Consider the following 17,501-nt stretch of genomic DNA (forward strand, 5'->3'; position numbering starts at 1 on the left):
AAAAAAACACCACCACCACCAACAAAACTTTATTTCTTGTACATCTATCACTTAAGAATGAGAGCTTTTTTTTTTTTAAAGATTTATTTTATGTATATGAGTATATTGTAGCTCATTTTCAGATTGTCACTGTTTTCCAACACACCAGAAGAGGGCATCAAGTCCCATTACAGATGGTTGTGAGCTACCATGTGGTTGCTGGGAATTGAACTCAGGATTTCTGGAAGAGCAGTCAGTGCTCTTGGCTGCTGAGCCATCACTCCAGTCATCTACTTTTGAGGTTCTGAAGGGTCAAAACTGGTCAACTCATGTGGCTGCTGTTCCTGCCTCATCAGCCACCCAGGTGCTGGGATTGTAGGCATGGGCATGTTCTACTCATGCCACTCTTCTGGAGTTTGAAAAGCTTGTTACAAAGTGTGTAATTTCTAATACTAAAATCATGGACATACTCAGAACTGTTATAACACTATCTGTAATGAATGTGGGGAGAAGGTAGGTACTAGGGCTAAGTGATAAAGCACTCGGCCTGGTATACTTACAGCCCGGGGACCCAAGCCTCAGTAACACACACACACACACACACACACACACACACACACACTGCTGGATAAGACTACGAAAACTGAAACATTGGTTTTCTCAAATTACTATTATCACTCCACTATGTGCACAAAATTACAGTACAGTACATACTTCTTCCTGCAGGCTTTTACTGATCTGTCATGCTTTACATGCACCTAAACCAAGATGCATAGTAACTGAAACCTAAGATTACCAAGTTAAATACATTTCATGATGAAGTCTGCTAGACACTCTTTTGGATTATCACTGACATGAGCATATACCTACAACATAAACCCACAAATCAGAAGAGTCTAAGAAGTGATTTGGGGGAATTTGGTTTTTAGGGAGATAAATACTATCGTTTCCCTTCAATTGTTTATGTGTGTACACAACCAGTCAATTATCACTTAATGCTACTAAGTTAGAAGCATATTATCTATTGGGTTTTTGGGCAGGGCTATATATCTTGAAAACACCTATTTACATAAGCCTCTTTAAAATTTTAATTAGATAGTTCTTGGTAATACAGTTCCTAATCATAGTAAGATTCCGGATGGTGAAAAGCCAATAGATCAAACCACGCCAATCAGGGTTTCAATCTACTCACAATAATTTAAGCAAAATGGGTACCCAAGAAACAAACCTTAAGTATGTGATAGGAACAGTACATTGAGGGCAGAGGGGTTGGTTTTTAAAAACAGGGTCTCCCTGTGTAACCCAGGCTGACCTCAAACTCACAATTCTCCTGCCTCGGCTTCCTGAATGCAGGAATTATAGATGTGCATCACCATACCTGGCTACATACATATGTCTTGATAGACCTCTGCAAATAATGGAAATATTCTACAGTTACACTAGGCAACAAAGTAGCCACTAGTAACTTTTAACTATTCCATTGGTATGTTTGGTCTAGAGACAAATTCTCGTGTAGCCCAGGCTGGCCTTGAGCTGACTATGCAGCGGGACCTTTAACTTTTGACTCCAACCCCAGTGCTTTATTTATTAACAATTCTGGCAGGCACACTGGCTCCTCTGGTAAAGCCTGACCAACCTGAGTCCAATCCCTTTAACCCTCAAGACAGAGAGGGAGGGAGGGAGAGAACACACTCTGATCTTCGAAAGTGTACCACGGCACGTGCACACCTGGACACACACCCACACCCACTATAAACGTTAATAAAAACTTCCCAATGATCTATAATCCACACAGAGTCGCTAGCAACACTTCCTGCCATTTCCAACCTTTTATTCTAAATGCCATCTGCATGCAGTTCGGCTGGCGGCTTGTTATTCTAGAAAGCATTGCCTCACGGCCGACTTGGCGGTGACTCACAGACAACCGACTCGAGGTTTGAGAAACACCAGGTTAGAAACCTCTAAGTGCACACTTTACCCTTACCAACCAAAAAAATTCTGCCTTTCTGGTATCCACCATGTGGCTTTCATTTCTTGCTACTGGCCATGTACTATTAAATCGAGTCGTTTGATCCGCTACTAACTTCTCCACCCTCCCGCATTTTCCTTTCCTCCCTAATTGTCACTTTCTGGGGGTTAGGTACACAGAACTCACTCAAGGACTTCTCCGCCGGCCAGAGCCCAACAGGACACCCGGACTCTCGCAAAGCACGTGTCTACACCGATCGGTCCAGAAACAAGGTCCCAAAGAAGCCGAAGGCTCCCGGTCCCCAAGCTCCTCCACACTCTCCAGACCAGCAGTCGGGAGGGCTTGCCTGCCTGGTCTGTGGCTCTCCCTTGTCCCCAATTTCGGCCACCCCCGCCATCTCCTGCTCTCTTTTCCCGCCACCCGGAGCCATCCCGTCCCTCGGGGCTGGTACCTGACTGAGAAGACGCGGGCGTGACACGATGCCCCGCAGGTCGATGTAGACTGGGGAGGAGAGCCCGCTCTTCAGGACGAAGCTCCCGAACTTGAAAGCCTGCACGTCATACAGCTCGGTGACCAAGGGGCCCAGGGCTTGGCTGGCGACCTCCATTCTCGCGCGCTCAGTTCGCTCTGGAAGCCGAGGGGCTTGGGGCCCGTGACGTCACCCAGAAGTCCCGCCTCTTCCGCCCCCCTTTCCGGCCCGGGCCGCGGGCTTCTTTGAGTGTTCTAGATGCTTCCTGATTGGGAAGCTGGGTTTTCAAACCTGAAAGCTAGATCGAAGCCTGATTTCCCCCGGAGGGATCAGTAGGCTTCGTTCATTTTTTATTTTGTTTGTTTTGTTTATAGCTTAGCGCTTCTTTATCTGAGCCGTCACTGTTAACAGCCACTTCCCTACTCTCAGGGTTTCATTCCATAAAATAAAAATCCTCTAAGACAGAGCCTGTGGCTACCTTCTTGTATTAATTTTACAGCAGTTGGCGTGGGAGAGTTTCACAGTAATTTGCACATAGAAATATGAAGCAGGCCACCGTGCACTCAGGGGCTGACAAAGAAACTTCCTTTAGACCACTTGAAGTGTACCAGATGAAGAAGGGTGGGGCCAGTTAGGGAGGATGAACTGACAGTATCGGCTAACTGGAAGGGGAATGTTGGGCAGTTTGAAAACTCAAGCATATTTGGTTTACAAACCCCTTAGCTGGTTAAGTGAACTCCTGTAGTCCTAGCTACGTAAGAACCTGAAACGGGAAGATTCCAAGTTCAAGGTTGACCTAGGTATCTAGTGAGCCTGTGTTAATAATAATGATAATCCCCTAAGACTGTATTTTCCTATTTTAAGGAAATGCCACTTATCAAACAGACTGAGATTTCATTTTGTCTCTTTGTTTTCTCTAAAGAGATTGTGTTGAACTCCCAGTGTGGAAACCCCCATAGATCCCAGCGTTTGTTTTGGGTTTGAAACCGGGCTTCCCTATGTTGGCCAGCCTGATGTAGACTTCACAATGTATTGAAGGCTCAGATTGCCCTCGAACTCACAGAGATCCATCTGCCTCTGCCTCCTGGGTGCTTGAATTACAAGTGTTCACCACCATGACAGGTAAAACTCATTGTCTTGACAGTTGTTTCTCATTACTAGCAACTTCAGTAAAGCCTTGATTAAATAAGAATTCAGATGTTAAAATGTTTTGTTCTTCTTGCTAGGTCAACAACTACATTCATCTCTGTGTGCTGTTAATTGACAGAATGCTATAGATCAGCCTCATTCCCAGCTGTGTGTCACCTGCAGACACTGGAAGCCTGATCAAGCCTCCTACAAACCTGTATGCATAAACCTGTGCGATCCAGCTGGAGCTGAAGCTCTGCATTCATTCTGCAGGCCTGTGGGTCACATTTAAATCCTCAGGCTTGGTGACAATCGCTGTTATCTGATGAGCCATCTTGCTGGACCACTGATGGGATTTTTTTTTAAAGCTTGTCAGGCTTTCAAATATTTGAGGGGAAAGAGAGGACAACCATTACCTCAGTATCCCCACTGGGAGAAAAAGCAGAAGTTTTAGTTAGAAAAAAAGACAACTGCCAGTAAGAGGTGGCTCAGTGGGTTAAGAAGAGACTTGCCACCAAGCCTGGCGACCTGCATTCAGTCTACTGGACCCACATGGTGAAAGGAGAGAACCAGATCCTGCAGACCCACACACACATATACACACATACATACATACATACATACACATACATACATACACACACACATACACATACATACATACACACACATACATACACACACACATACACACATGCATACATACACACACATATACATACATACATACATACACACATACACACACATACATACACACACATACATACACACATACATATACACACATACACACATACATACACACACATGCATACACACATGCATACACACACACATATACATACATACATACATACACACATACACACACATACATACATACACACATACATATACACACATACACATACATACATACACACACATATACACACATACATACATACATACATACACACACACAAATGTTATAACATTTTAAAGGGGGAACACGACTAAAGAAGTACCTTCAGTATATTATATTTATAGGAATGCATAACATGTGAAATGTACATTTTGAAGTTTCATCCACAACTTATAACGTTTACTGCAATAATAAGAACAAGACAGCAGGTCGGCACTTTACAACATTACACAGGAGTGAGTGAGTGAGTGAGTCAGACTTACAAATAAAATATTTACAACCTACCTTTACAAAACAACATCATGTGCATACAAAATGAACAGCTGCAGAAAAAGTTAAAATAATAAGACAACCAAAACCCAAAAACCCCAGAAGATACACTTAAGGCAGACCAGCAAGACACTGAAATAATTAAGGCTGTGGAATTCTTCTGCACCTTGAAAATATAGAGCTATTTACCAATACTGTGGAGTGATTTTAAAACAATTGTCACAAGCCTGATGGAAGTATGTACTTATATGTATATGTGTAATGGTCCCTATGGGGAAACCTGTCCACTTATTGATAAGGCCTTTTACAGATTGGCCAGAGATGCCCACCACAAATTCTCAAAAGGCTTTGGGGGAAGGGATCACTCAAAACCAAGAAGTGTTGGTGCAGTTTGAAAACCAGATATTAAAATTCAAATATTGGCTGGACCTGATGGCACATGCCTTTAATCCCAGCACTCTGGAGGCAGAGGCAGGCAGACCTCTGTAAGTTCAAGGCCAGCCTGGTCTACAGAGTGAGTCCCAGGACAGCCACGACTACATAGAGGGACCCTGTCTCATCAAAAACAAACAAACAAAAAGATCCACACACACACACATACAAAAGAATTCAAATATAGGCTTCCGAGTTAACAGAATCACATAAATTATAGTCTCAATGCATTTCATACTTTGTTCATTTGGCCACGTGGACTTCAGAAGTCAACAAATCAACTCCCATGTGACGAGAATTCTCCATGTATTATCCCTAATGGTTTTGAATGGTCCTAAATGGTTTTCCAGTAGAAAAACTGACCCACCTGGGCTGCCTGAAAATGGATAGATTTCTGCATATGAGCAATAACATATACATACATATTATACACTATATACATGTACAGATGTACATATATCAATATTTTCCAACAGTTTGCCCTCCATTGCCACTGCTCTCTGCATAAATAGCATTTTCTCAAGGGTATGGTTAGATTTTCACAGTCCTTCTATTTATCCCTCCTCTAGTTTTATTGACTTTCCCACAGAGTCGTCTGACATTCAGCAGAAACAGAAGTAAAAGCACCAGGGTTTTGTTTAAAAAAAAAAAAAAAAAACAACTCAAACACAGAGGTGAAAGATATGGCTTAAGTCAGTAAGAGAAGACTTGAGATTCGTAGCCACAGTCTTTGAGGTCACAGTAACGGTCTTCATGGACTCCGACATGCGGACTTAGTTATTGATGGAAATGGGGGATTAATGCAGCTCCTATCCCTGCACTGGCAGATCTACTTGGTTAAATTAACACTCAGGAGTTCCAAGACTTGCTATCTAAACTTTTCCTTGCCCTTCCCCCTTGTGAACTGTTGGGTTGGTCATTCAGATCAAAATGAAATCTGACCACAGCTTGGAAGTTCTTGGAATAGCCTGGGAGTGTTCATTTTAGGCTTTTAATTAATGTCATTTAAGATTAAAGCATTGTAGTGGAATGACCGTTTTCTTCTCCTATAATGTCAACTTATATTAAAAAAAAATAAAAGAAAAATGTCTTTTATAACAAATATGGTCATATGATAATTCTGTATTCAATTTCCATATGGATTTTTCATGAAAAGCATTTCCTATTTAAAAAAATATGTCTATGGATAAATTTCAGCCCCTTTGAGCTCTTTAAAATGAATGAGACAGTGAGAGCCTTGCCATTTTCAGAAAATAATTACTGACAGAGCATCTTCTTTCCTGTGGTGGAATCTACGTGAGCATTTCCTTCTGCCTACTCTAGGTCTAATAACTCCCTTCCCTAAAGGTCGTTAGATTTCAAATAGCAAACAGAAAGCATGAGGTTTGCTTTTCTTTAACAGATGAATCTGTTGAAAGCCTATATATGTTTGCCTAACTCAGACTCCAATGGAATGTTACCCAGGCAAGAAAAGAATATGGTCTACATTCCTCAAAACTCACCCAGTGCCATTGATGGGCTAGGGTGTGGTGATTGTGTTCTTTTGTCCACTACAGAGACCCTTTGTGTTCAATGTACTTCCCTCTATCAGGTATAGAGGAGAGAGTTTCTACTAACACAGAAAAATAACCACCGTTTACTTTAGGTGGCATTTTCTCCATCATATTCTCAAAAATCGAACTCGCCATGTTTTTCAAGATAAGCAAAAAGAAAGGAAGGTCATGGGCATGGGGGGTTGGAGACAACAGAAGACGACCCTCGAAGAGCAAAGCCGAAGCTCTCTTTCTCCAAAATCTAATTCTCTTTCCCACTGTGGGCATCACTTGCCTTTTCTAAAAGATTCCTGTGGGTCTCTAAGGAAATGAACTGTGATGAGGGAGCCTAGGAAGTGTATTCCATTCTTACATCTGTCCTTCCAGTGTGGAAAGTAGCTATTTGGATTCTTCTTTGTCCTCCCCCCGCCCCCAGCATAAAGCTTGGTAAGAGAAAGAAATGGTTGTCTGTCTTGGAAGGCATCAGACTCATGTCCACCCTAAGAATACTGTGGAAAACAGCTTATGGACATTTTAGGCCTCCTCAGTCCTCCCAAACCCTGCTCTGTAGAGAAGCTCTTAGAGGTTAGAAATTAAAAGGTAAGAACAATTAACATGTAGATGAGAAGGACCCAGACCTTCCAGTGAGAAGCAATTTACAGAGGTCAACCTCATGAGTTTGTAAACGGTACCCAAAGATAAGACTGTGGGAAACTGGAATGTTCAAAGTTGCTGTCGATAAAATTCTAAACACTGGCAGTGTGTAGCACTTGAAGAAAATCAAAATATCTTATAGATGTGTCGACAAGGATATTTTTCTCAACATTCTTAAGAGATTAATGTTCTCTCTTCTTCTCCCCAAATTCCATTTTATCAATGGAGACATTTGGGCCAGAAAACAACAAAAGACTTCCTGGAAGAAAGACTGGGTTTGGAATAGCTGAGATGGAGACTCAAAAATTCCTGTTCCCATCCTACATTCAGATATTCTCATTTAAAACATAGCTTAAACCTAAGGGGAAAAAAAGACCGCAGTATCAGCAAATCTAAACGCAATCGAACTTCACTCTCCACCTCCCCTCTGAAAGGCACTACTGTTTATAAAGGCTTCGTTAAGCACAAAGCCAAAGCCAGCTTTCCCCTCTGCCTCCTCTACCCACTTAGGCTGCTGGTGGCTGGAAGAGACCTGAAGGACACATCCAACATTGCCATGTTTGTTTGTTTGTTTGTTTGTTTGTTTGTTTGTTTTGTGTTTTGTTTTTTTTCTTTCTTAACAGTTTTTAACCACATTCAGTTATAAGTGGGTAGAAATCTGTTTAATTCGAAACAAACATAAATGGCGCAAAAAATCATGAGTTCTCATCAGGGATCCTGGGTTTGCCCTGATGCTTTCTATTTTTCTGTACCCCACCCTTTGAACACAAAACAAATGAGCTCAAAATGATGAGTAGAAACCAAACAAGAAGTCTTTCGCCAGCACTGTTGCTCTCCTGGGGTCAGCTGACAGCTCACTCTCAGCAAGAACAATTGGGATGGGATCAGGAGTGGGAGATTTTTCTCTCCTCCCCACCTTTCTCTCCTAGTTCTAAGTCTCCCTGCCAACACAGGTACAGGAGAGTGGTCCTGGGTGGGTCTTCTTCTCCAGCCACTGTTGAGCACAGTTGTACTCCAAACTCTATTTCCTAGCCCTTACTAATTCCCACCTTGCTAGGGAAAAGTCTCCAGCCAAGACTCTCTTGCCCCCTATTTGGAGGGATCAGGTGCTTTGTAGACAGGGGCCTCCCTGTTCACTTCAGTCATCAAACTACACAGAGAATGCCCCTTTCTCTTTGTACGTCCCTGAAGCTTACACTACTCTAACAGTTGTACTGTGTACCTGGGGCAATTCCACATAGCCCCATATCTAGACCATTCCAACTCTGACACAAACATGGCTGGGAAAACTTGGCTCTCCATAGAGTTCTACCACGCACAACGTCCTTTCAAGGTGGCCCTTCTGCAGCAACTGAACACCAGTCTTAGGCTCTGTGTCCCTCCCTAGCCGGTCAGATCAATTCTAAGTAACTTAGCAGGAAGCCCTTCTTTCAAGAGAGCCGGAGTGGATAAGTGGACAGAACCAGACCTGGCCATGTCACTTTGTGGATCTTTGGAGTCCTCAGAGCCTGCATTTTATCCTAGAATAAGCCCTCTGGCCCCAGGCCTTCCTTCTTAATGCTACATTTCTTAATAAAGACATGTTTATTTTAAAAAGCTCCAGTAAGCATGCTTTGGGCATGCATTGTGGTTTAAGTGAAAACCATGGAGGTAAGCAAGCTCTGAGGGAGTGAGGCCTGATGGCCCAGGGCCACCCGGAGACAAGGAGAATACAGTCAGAGTCGGTTCCCACATATTTGGTTAATCCCCACAATACTAGGTGCTATCTAACTTTATTGCTTTTACTTCCTACTAGTTTATTTCCCTATCATCTCGGATAAGCTGAGATGGAGGATGGATGATATGTAATCTGACTTTGAAACTGATGGGGCGGGCGGAGGTGGTGATGAGTATTTTAATTCTATAGTTCCACCATGGGAATAAGTGGCTTTATACCTTAAAATTAGACTGTTCCCATCACGTCTCCTTTAAATAGTTTAAATAGTTATGCAGTTCCATTTTCCCTTCCCAGATTCTCTGATTGCACTTTGTGCTACATAATTTCCATTTTCTCAGTTCCCACTAGCAGGAGCGACACGATGACATGAAACCCGGTTTACACAAACATTTCAGTTATATATTTTTTAAGAATATTATTTGCTTCAAAGCAATTTTTAAAGCACACTCTAGGAAACAAAGGGTGGATCATGTACAAACGGAAAATAATTAAAAAAAAAAAAAAACAAAGCAAAAAACCAAACCTTCCCCACCCCACTTCCAACAGAAGAAGTAAAAACCAAAAACCCAACAAAACATAACAAAACAAAAACCATGAAGTGCCCTGGTTAATGTGTTTTCCCTCCAGAGGGCACTGGGCATAATCCTGTACGAGAAAGCGGCACTGGCCTCAGAATACAATTGGTCCTTTCAGTCCAGAGCCGTTGGTGGCTGTGTGGTGATAGGTATTGCTACCACAGTTAAAACCCCGTGCTGTGTTAGAGTGATGGGTCAGGCTTTGCTCCATGGCTTCAGGAAGGACTTAGGACTAGCCTTTAAAAGGCTTTTATGGCTGCCTCCTTTTGGTAAGCACCCCGAAGCTTCACGAGGGGTTAGGAATAAAGCAAGCTAACTTTCTGAAAACTGTATTCTACAGCTATGAAATCAGAAAGCGCTGCTACGCTGTTCACAGGAACTGTAGGAAAAGCTTCCGTGTGCCCTCCTGTATGAACTTGTGATATTCATTTGCCTATGGCAGGCCCAGGGTGGACATAAAAACAACCCCCCCCCCAAACTCTTACTAGATTTGGATTTATTTCCTGGCAGTCTTTCCCACAGGAGGAACTCTGAGCTGCCAATGAGCTCAGGGCAGGGGAAGCTTTGATCTACAGAACCTGTCTTAGTCAAACAACCCATGATGGAGGAAAAATATCCCAGTCACAGATCGCAAAAGGGTCACATTGCTTTCTCTTAATACACAGGTTCTGATAAAAGATTTCTATACAAGATTTATAAAATGCTCTAAAAAACTTGTCATCTAATTGTGCTTAGTCAAAATAATGCAATGCTTCGGTAAAGAAATTACTGTCTTAACGGGAGCACTCAAAGTTACTTATGATTGATTTCATATAGAACTCTATATTATAAAACTCTGAAACCTGAATGAGATCTAGTATATTGTATGCGTATATGTATCCTGTTAAGAAACTATATCTAAGCCATCTAAAGCAGAATAGTTGACATCTCTGTTAAATAGAAGTTTTTTGTTTTTTTTTTGTTTTGTTTTGTTTTTTTTGCTTAAATTTTCAATGGAGTCAGAAACCTACTATACTGCTCACAGTGGGTGTACGGTTTTCCCACTTAACTGCTCATTTTGGAATGTACAATTACCATTTTCATACCAAGTACTGTCTCGTTAGCCTTGCCCTTTCTTTTAATACTTTCTGCAACTCTGTATCTTTACTTCTTCAGCATGACCTTCTGGGATGCTCCTGGGATTAAGGTGACTTTCATGGTACTCAGACCCCGGGTAACCACAGACAAGGTTTAAGAGGATCACCTCTCAATCCAGAGAACCACATGGAGTGAAATGATGAACAGAGTTATTTACAGACACGCTCAGTCTTGCTTTGGTTCACACTGCACTTCTATGTGAAACCTCAGGGGTTGTGGGATAGCTAGGTCCCTTGGTTCACCCTATTGACGATGTAACTCTTGACATTGGGAATGGGCCGCACATCATTCTGGTGCTTGCGGCGTTCTATGAAGCAGGCCAGACGGGAGGTGTCCAAGGGGATCTTGGAGTAGCTGCCGTTGTGAGGCTGTAGCCAGGGATGCTGCAGGCATGTGGCTGCTGTGGGCCGCCTCCGGAAGTCTTCCTGTAAGATTACGTTGATGAAATCCCTGGCAGCATTGCTCACACCGCAGAAGTATTCGTGGGGGAAGCTAAAGTCCACCCTGCACACGTTGATACAGGTCTCCTCTTTGCTCTCATCTAAGAAGGGGGAGACCCCACTAAGCATGACATATGTCAGAACCCCGATGCTCCAGATGTCTGTGCCCAGGGAGACAGGGATGCCTTGGATCACTTCCGGAGCAGCGAACTCAGGGTTCCCCAGCAGATGATGGATATGGAAGTGGCCTGAGATCTGGACAGCGTCTTCCAAGTCGATGAGCTTCACTCGAGGCACTGGGATCCGGAGGTCAATGAGCAGGTTTTCGGGCTGCAGGGACCCAGGAAGGCAGGGACAAGAGAGGTAAGATCAGGTCTTTGCTGACCTCCCTACCCCAGCTGCAATCTGTTAGCTAACACACATTATTAGTCTTTGATTCAGTGGAATACTCCCTAGGCAAGGGCAAAGGAGGTTTCAAACTCACTAAACTCTTGGTTTAGGTGGCTTTTTAGATAAGTTGGTTGGCATTGGGGAAGGGCTACAGGGCTAATCGTGTACTCCTGATTGGCCCAGAACTTACTCTGTATCCCAGGCTGGCCCAGAACTTACAAAGATCCTTCTGTCTTTGTCTACTGACTGCTGGGCTTAGAGGTAAGGGCTGCAGCACTCAGCCTGTACTTCCCCACCCTAGTGTTAGAGATCCAACCCAGGGCCTTACCCATGCTAAGCAGGTGTTCTGCTACTAAGTCACACTGGTATTCCAGAAGAGCATGCCTTCTTACCTACCCTTGCTTTGCAGTGAATCAAGGAAAGAACTAACTTCTTAAGAAAAAACAAGCTTCTCAGAAACTGTGTGTGTGCACGCACGCACGCACGCACGCACGTGTGTGTGTGTGTGTGTATGTGTGTGTATACATGTATATGTGTGTATACATATATATGTCTCTGTGTGTGTGTATATATATATATATANGTGTGTATATATATATATATACATATATATATATATATATATATATATATATATATATATGTGTGTGTGTGTGTGTGTGTGTGTGTGTGTGTGTGTATTGCTGGGTGGTGATAATACAGGCCTTTAATCTCAGCACTTGGGAAAAAGAAACAGATGGATCTCTGATTTGGAGGCCAGCCTGATCTATAGAGTGAGTTCCAGCATAGACAGGGCTACACAGAGAAACCCTTTCTTGGAAAAAAAATTTTTTTTCTTTATGTGTACGTATCTATATGAGTGTATTCCATGTTCATGCAGGTGCTGTTAGAGGCCGTAAGAAAACACTGAGTCTACTACAGTTGGAGTTGCAGGTGGTTGTGAGCCAAGCAATATATGAGTGCTGGCAAGAGAACTTGGGTCTTAAGCACTGAATCATCTCTCCAGCCCTCCGAAGCTCCCTTTTCTTACAGAATGAATGGGAACAGGGCATTAAGTGATGTCTATAAAGTTAGACTGCTTGGTTAAAGCTTTCCCTTACCTCATGTGCCACCATCTCTCTGGTGTGTTTCCTTCATTCCTGAACAATGCACTTAGGTAGGGTGAAAGTCTAGTTCTAGTTTAATAGTCACGTGACATCCCAGGAAACAGACAAAAGAAATTTAACTCTTCCCCCTAGCTGTAGTGATGCATGCCTTTAATCCCAGCATTTGGGAGGCAGAGGCAGGCAGATCTCTGAGTTCGAGGCCAGCCTAGTCGGCAGAATGAGTTCCAGGACAGCCAGGGCTCCACAGAGAAACCCTGTCTTTATAAAAACAAAACAAAACAAAACAACAACAATAAAAAGAAATTCAAATTTGTGTTCCTCAAGGAAATGTCTGGGAAGCTGAACTCGTCTATTTCACTGTGCCAGGTACTGACTTTTTATTACCTTTATGTCCAAATGTGCGACCCTACAGTTGTGAAGGTACTGCAGAGCTTCCATGATGTCTCGAATGTAGAAAGCTACCTTTTCTTCCATCAGCTCATCATGATTCATAAGGTAGTCCAAGAGTCGGCCGTCATCCATCCTGACAGCAAAGGTGGGGGGGGGGCAAGAAATAGAGAAATGACCCATGCGCATAGCTTAAAAAGTTCTCGGAGGTCTCTTATTAATAAAGTTTAGTATTGCAACACTCATGCATTTTTAGAGCCCAAAGTAAGTGCCACATTCAGAACTAGAATGAATCAAGTTACAAATGAGTTACACTGCAGGAGAAATCCTTACCGCCTTACAGAACACCATTTTGTTGACTTTAAGGTCTCACCTGGCTTTAAGAGGTTAGGTTGAAGAGAAAAGAAAAGTCTGGTGTCTATAGTGAGCCTCATATACATTAAAAGTATTTCCACTTTTTAACATTTTTAGATGGGAGAAATGTGAAAGAGGAAAGGTTTGCTCCCAGCATATCTGACCACTTCTTAACTCCTTTGCCCTTCTGACAGCTTGCCAACTTTTAAAGACTGATTGAAAATGGGATACGTGGAGCCAGCCATAAGCAGACTTCTGTTCTGGTTCTGCCTCTTACCAGCTGGTGGTTGTAGGTCGTCACTTAAACCCTCTGTGTTTTGGCTTCCCTGAAAGGCACCACCTTTTAAGGTGGGGATAGCAACTGGCTGCCAACAGCAACATCAATGACAAAATAAGACCTACTTCTTTAGCAGGCTTGTGAGAGCCAGGTGAGGCAATGAGGATTTGAGGCATGGTCTGTGCTGTGAGGTGCTTGTGATGGTTTAAATGAGAATGGCCCCTTAGGCTCATATGTTTGAATACTCGTCCCCAGCTGCTGGAACTGTTTGGGAAGAATTAGGAGGTGTGGCCTTGTTGGAGGAGGTGTGGCCTGACACTAGAGCAGGCTTTGAAGGTTTCAAAAGCCCATACCATTCTCAGTCACTTTCCTGCCTTGTGCTTGTGGGTCAAGATGTAATCTCTCAACTACAGCTCTAGAACCAAGAGCTGCCTGCTGCCATGCTCCCCACCATGATGGTCATGGACTCACCCTTTGAAACTTTAAGCCCCTAATAAACTCTCTTCTATATGTGGCCTTGACCATGGTGTCTCATCAGGGAAAGAAAGAAGTAACACATGGTGCTGAATACACAGTAGCTATTTCTAGGCTTCCTATGCCCTTTTGTAACAAGAAGTGATCAAACCTTTAATGTGAAGTGGGTCATTTGAGATACGCTCAGGAAATGCCCATGTCAAGGAGTGTGATCCAGTACAGGAATAACTTCCAACCATAGCTGAAACCTGCATAGCTGTCTTCATTTTCTCCCCTAATTTGTTCCTTGCTACAGGATCCTTCTATTTTATCGATAGGTAGAAAAGGATGGAGGCCCTGGAAGGCTCCCTACCTCCCTCTGATCTTCTAGTGTGAGGCAAGAGAGGTGAGATCAGAGAGGAGTGGTACTGTGCTCATCACAAGGAACTCTCAGAGATACTTGGAACAAATGAGGGGGACAGTTACAGCAACACTGCTCCAAGCCAGAAAAGATCAGCCACCCCACCTTCCCTAGAGCTATTCTCTAGCCTGCATCCATCTGAGACTAGGGAATGGGAATCTTGATTTTCTGGTCCAGGAGGGTTGACCAGTTATCCCTATTGACCACTACAGGCAGAGCATGATTGAGCAAGTGGTTCTAGTTAGGCCTTGCTTTCCACATGTCTTCTCTGAAGATCACATCCAACAAAGAACAGTTCTATGTTCTCACAGCCCTGAGTAATACATGGTCTCTAGTATTTCCCATGCCATATTTAAAGCATTATTTATCTCTTAGTTCTAACTGTTGGACTTGTGGCCCCTAAGGATAAGAGCTATACCTTTCTTTCTGTGCCTAGTCCTACTGCAAACTTATATGTCAAGGCAGGTTGTTGTATCCATGGGATGTATGCCTACCCTACTCTGAGGAGAAAGGGAGAGGATGCCAACCCAGTGTGGTCTTGGTGGGGACAGAGTGACATGGTTCCTGCCCCTTGGACAGGGTCCTGGTGTGAGCCTCCATGAGTGTCAATGGCTGCTGTGGGTGTAAGGCTTGTTTGTGTAATAATGTACTAGCAGTTGAGGACTCTTTCCTTCCAAGGAATATCCTCCCTGATAATATTAATGACTTCATGATAATTAAAAACAGCACATCCCGAAGTTGAGGGTGTGGCTAAGTCTCAGCAAAATGGTAAACACTGGGACCTTCAGGACAGGCCTTAAGGCTATGGGAAAGAGCTCTAAGTACATGAGTTCAAAAATATATAATTTCTCAACTATGTAAAAATATAACTATGCAATATAAATTATAAGGGGTTCACAATCTAAAGGAGCATGGGCAGCTGCATTAATGAGCCAGCTTGTCAGAAAGATACAAAGGCAGGCAGATTCCTGAGTCCAAGGTCATCCTGGGACACGGAAAGTCCAGGCCCTAGTGTGGTAGAATTGGTAATTTCAGGGCGGGGTACCACCCAACTACTTTCTCATCGGTGCTTAACAAAGGCAGGCAGATCTCTGAATTCTTTTGCAATGTTAAGAAAAATGTATGCTTGCTGTCTCCTAAGAAACAAAGGTCTGGGGTCACTGGAATGCTGACTCATGGGGTAACCAAAAGGAAACCTAAAGTAAATGCCTGAATTGATCTGTAAACAAAAAGACAGGCATTTGGTCCTTTTGGTTTGTATAAGATGAGGTAAGCAGAGTGTGACAGAAGTTCTTTAGAATTTTCTCTATCAAGGGCTGAGCTGTCTGAAATCCCTGGAGAGCAAAAACAGCTCTTCAACAATTTTTTTCTAACAGGATTTCTGACTTAGATGAAATATCCAATAATTTTTTATAACAGCTTTTCTGACTTTGGTTAGAAAATTTATGAACTATCCCGATTGCTTGTAGAATTTCTACTAGCAGAGAGAGCTGTCTCAACCAGAAATTTTTTTTTAGAAAGGAAGAAAATGCTGAAAACACACACACACACACACACAGAGCAATCTGAAAAGCCATTTCAACAGAACCTAGGTGGCCAGCTTGGACCCACAATTTGACTTCTGTAGGGGAGTTTCTGACGCTAAGGTCCTGTTCACCAACTGGTTCTTGATCTGTCAATAAAGAATGTCATGAGACAACTGCTCGTCAGCAGATACATGCGGGACTTCTGGGTCCTGGGAGGCAAGCAGGATGATGCAAGGAAGGAGAGAGGGAGTTCGCCGTGCTTTGGAAAGAGAAGAACCAGGCAACCATGATGTGAGGTCTGAGGAGGAGTCATGGGCTGTTGCCACTCCTATAGGTCAGAGATGTTTATCAGGGACTAGATGCAACTGACCAACGAAAGATAGGGTAGTGGGAGGTTTTGAGCTAAGGGCATGTTTTTCCAGGTAAGAAATAGTACCACCCAGCAATTGTGCCAAGAAGGCAAGCTGAAAATGAACAACTCTGTGTGTGTGTGTGTGTGTGTGTGTGTGTGTGTGTGTGTGTGTGTGTGTGTATGTGTATCTTCTATCCTTGGATTCAAGGAAAGCTGGGAGGGGGCTGGTAGCACAGCCTGTTCCCAGAGCTTAGGCAGGGTAGCAAAAAGCTACACACAACACACTTTAAGTTGTTTGTTTTCACAGCTCCCAGACACCCCTTCCTTCTCTCAGAACTCCTCTTTCAAACTGAGACTGGTCCTTTGCGGAGGGTGGGGTGGGGGATGTGAAGATATGGTAAGGTGAGTGGGAAGGACTGGGAGGAGAGGAGGGAGAAGAAGTTTTGATTGAGATGTAAAGTAAATAAGCAAATTAATTAATGAAAAAAGCTGTATCTTTCTACGTTTGATATCTAGATAATCTGACATTCCAGAGATGTCTTGGATAGAAAATTCTAGGTAGTAGATTGGGGGTGCTATGGCTATAGATTGATAGATAAACTTCTCTCATTCCAACTCCATTCTTGTCAATCAGTCAACCACCAGGAAAGTCTTCTTAAATGAGTCAAGCCTGAGAGTGCATAATAGGAAGAAAATGAAAATAAGTGTAAGAAATACAGATTATAGCTAGGGAAGAGAAATAAGTTCTGGTGATCTAGTTTATAATATAGTGACTGTTGGTATCAGGACCTCTGAAACCTGTGGCATCACATAGTTGACAGTGCAATCTACACACCTGTTGCCAAGACAACGGCCACCATATTCCCAGAATCCATTGGGCTCTCCTCCCACCTTTACCTGTGACCACGTCACCATCCATAAGAGGAACACCTCTCTCTCTCTCTCTCTCTCTCTCTCTCTCTCTCTCTCTCTCTCTCTCTCTCTCTCTCTTCCACCTTCTCTTTTCACCACCACCTTCCTTGCCCC

The 17,501-nt window shown here is 43.2% G+C and overlaps 2 protein-coding genes across 17 annotated transcripts in view; both read right to left on the reverse strand.

The window, feature by feature from the left end:
- Positions 1–2,618, reverse strand: part of Umps (uridine monophosphate synthetase) — a 12,352-nt gene extending 9,734 nt beyond the window's left edge. The window contains exon 1 of the mRNA XM_021185318.2: positions 2,400–2,618. Coding sequence (XP_021040977.1) covers positions 2,400–2,555 — 156 coding nt within the window. The 5' untranslated portion in view covers positions 2,556–2,618. The remainder of the gene's footprint in view (positions 1–2,399) is intronic.
- Positions 2,619–5,270: 2,652 nt separating this feature from the next.
- Kalrn (kalirin RhoGEF kinase) overlaps positions 5,271–17,501 on the reverse strand; it is a 606,229-nt gene continuing 593,998 nt past the window's right edge. For 12 of the 16 annotated variants that reach the window (XM_029470420.1, XM_029470427.1, XM_029470426.1 and 9 more), the window contains 2 exons: positions 13,090–13,228; positions 5,271–11,539 (listed from right to left, as the gene is read on the reverse strand). In XM_029470420.1, coding sequence (XP_029326280.1) covers positions 10,994–11,539; positions 13,090–13,228 — 685 coding nt within the window. In that variant the 3' untranslated portion in view covers positions 5,271–10,993. The remainder of the gene's footprint in view (positions 11,540–13,089; positions 13,229–17,501) is intronic. The other 4 variants (XM_029470425.1, XM_021185397.2, XM_029470423.1 and 1 more) reach the window with 1 other exon arrangement.

This window comes from Mus caroli, chromosome 16, assembly GCF_900094665.2.
Source record: "Mus caroli chromosome 16, CAROLI_EIJ_v1.1, whole genome shotgun sequence".
NCBI classification, from domain to species: domain Eukaryota; kingdom Metazoa; phylum Chordata; class Mammalia; order Rodentia; family Muridae; genus Mus; species Mus caroli.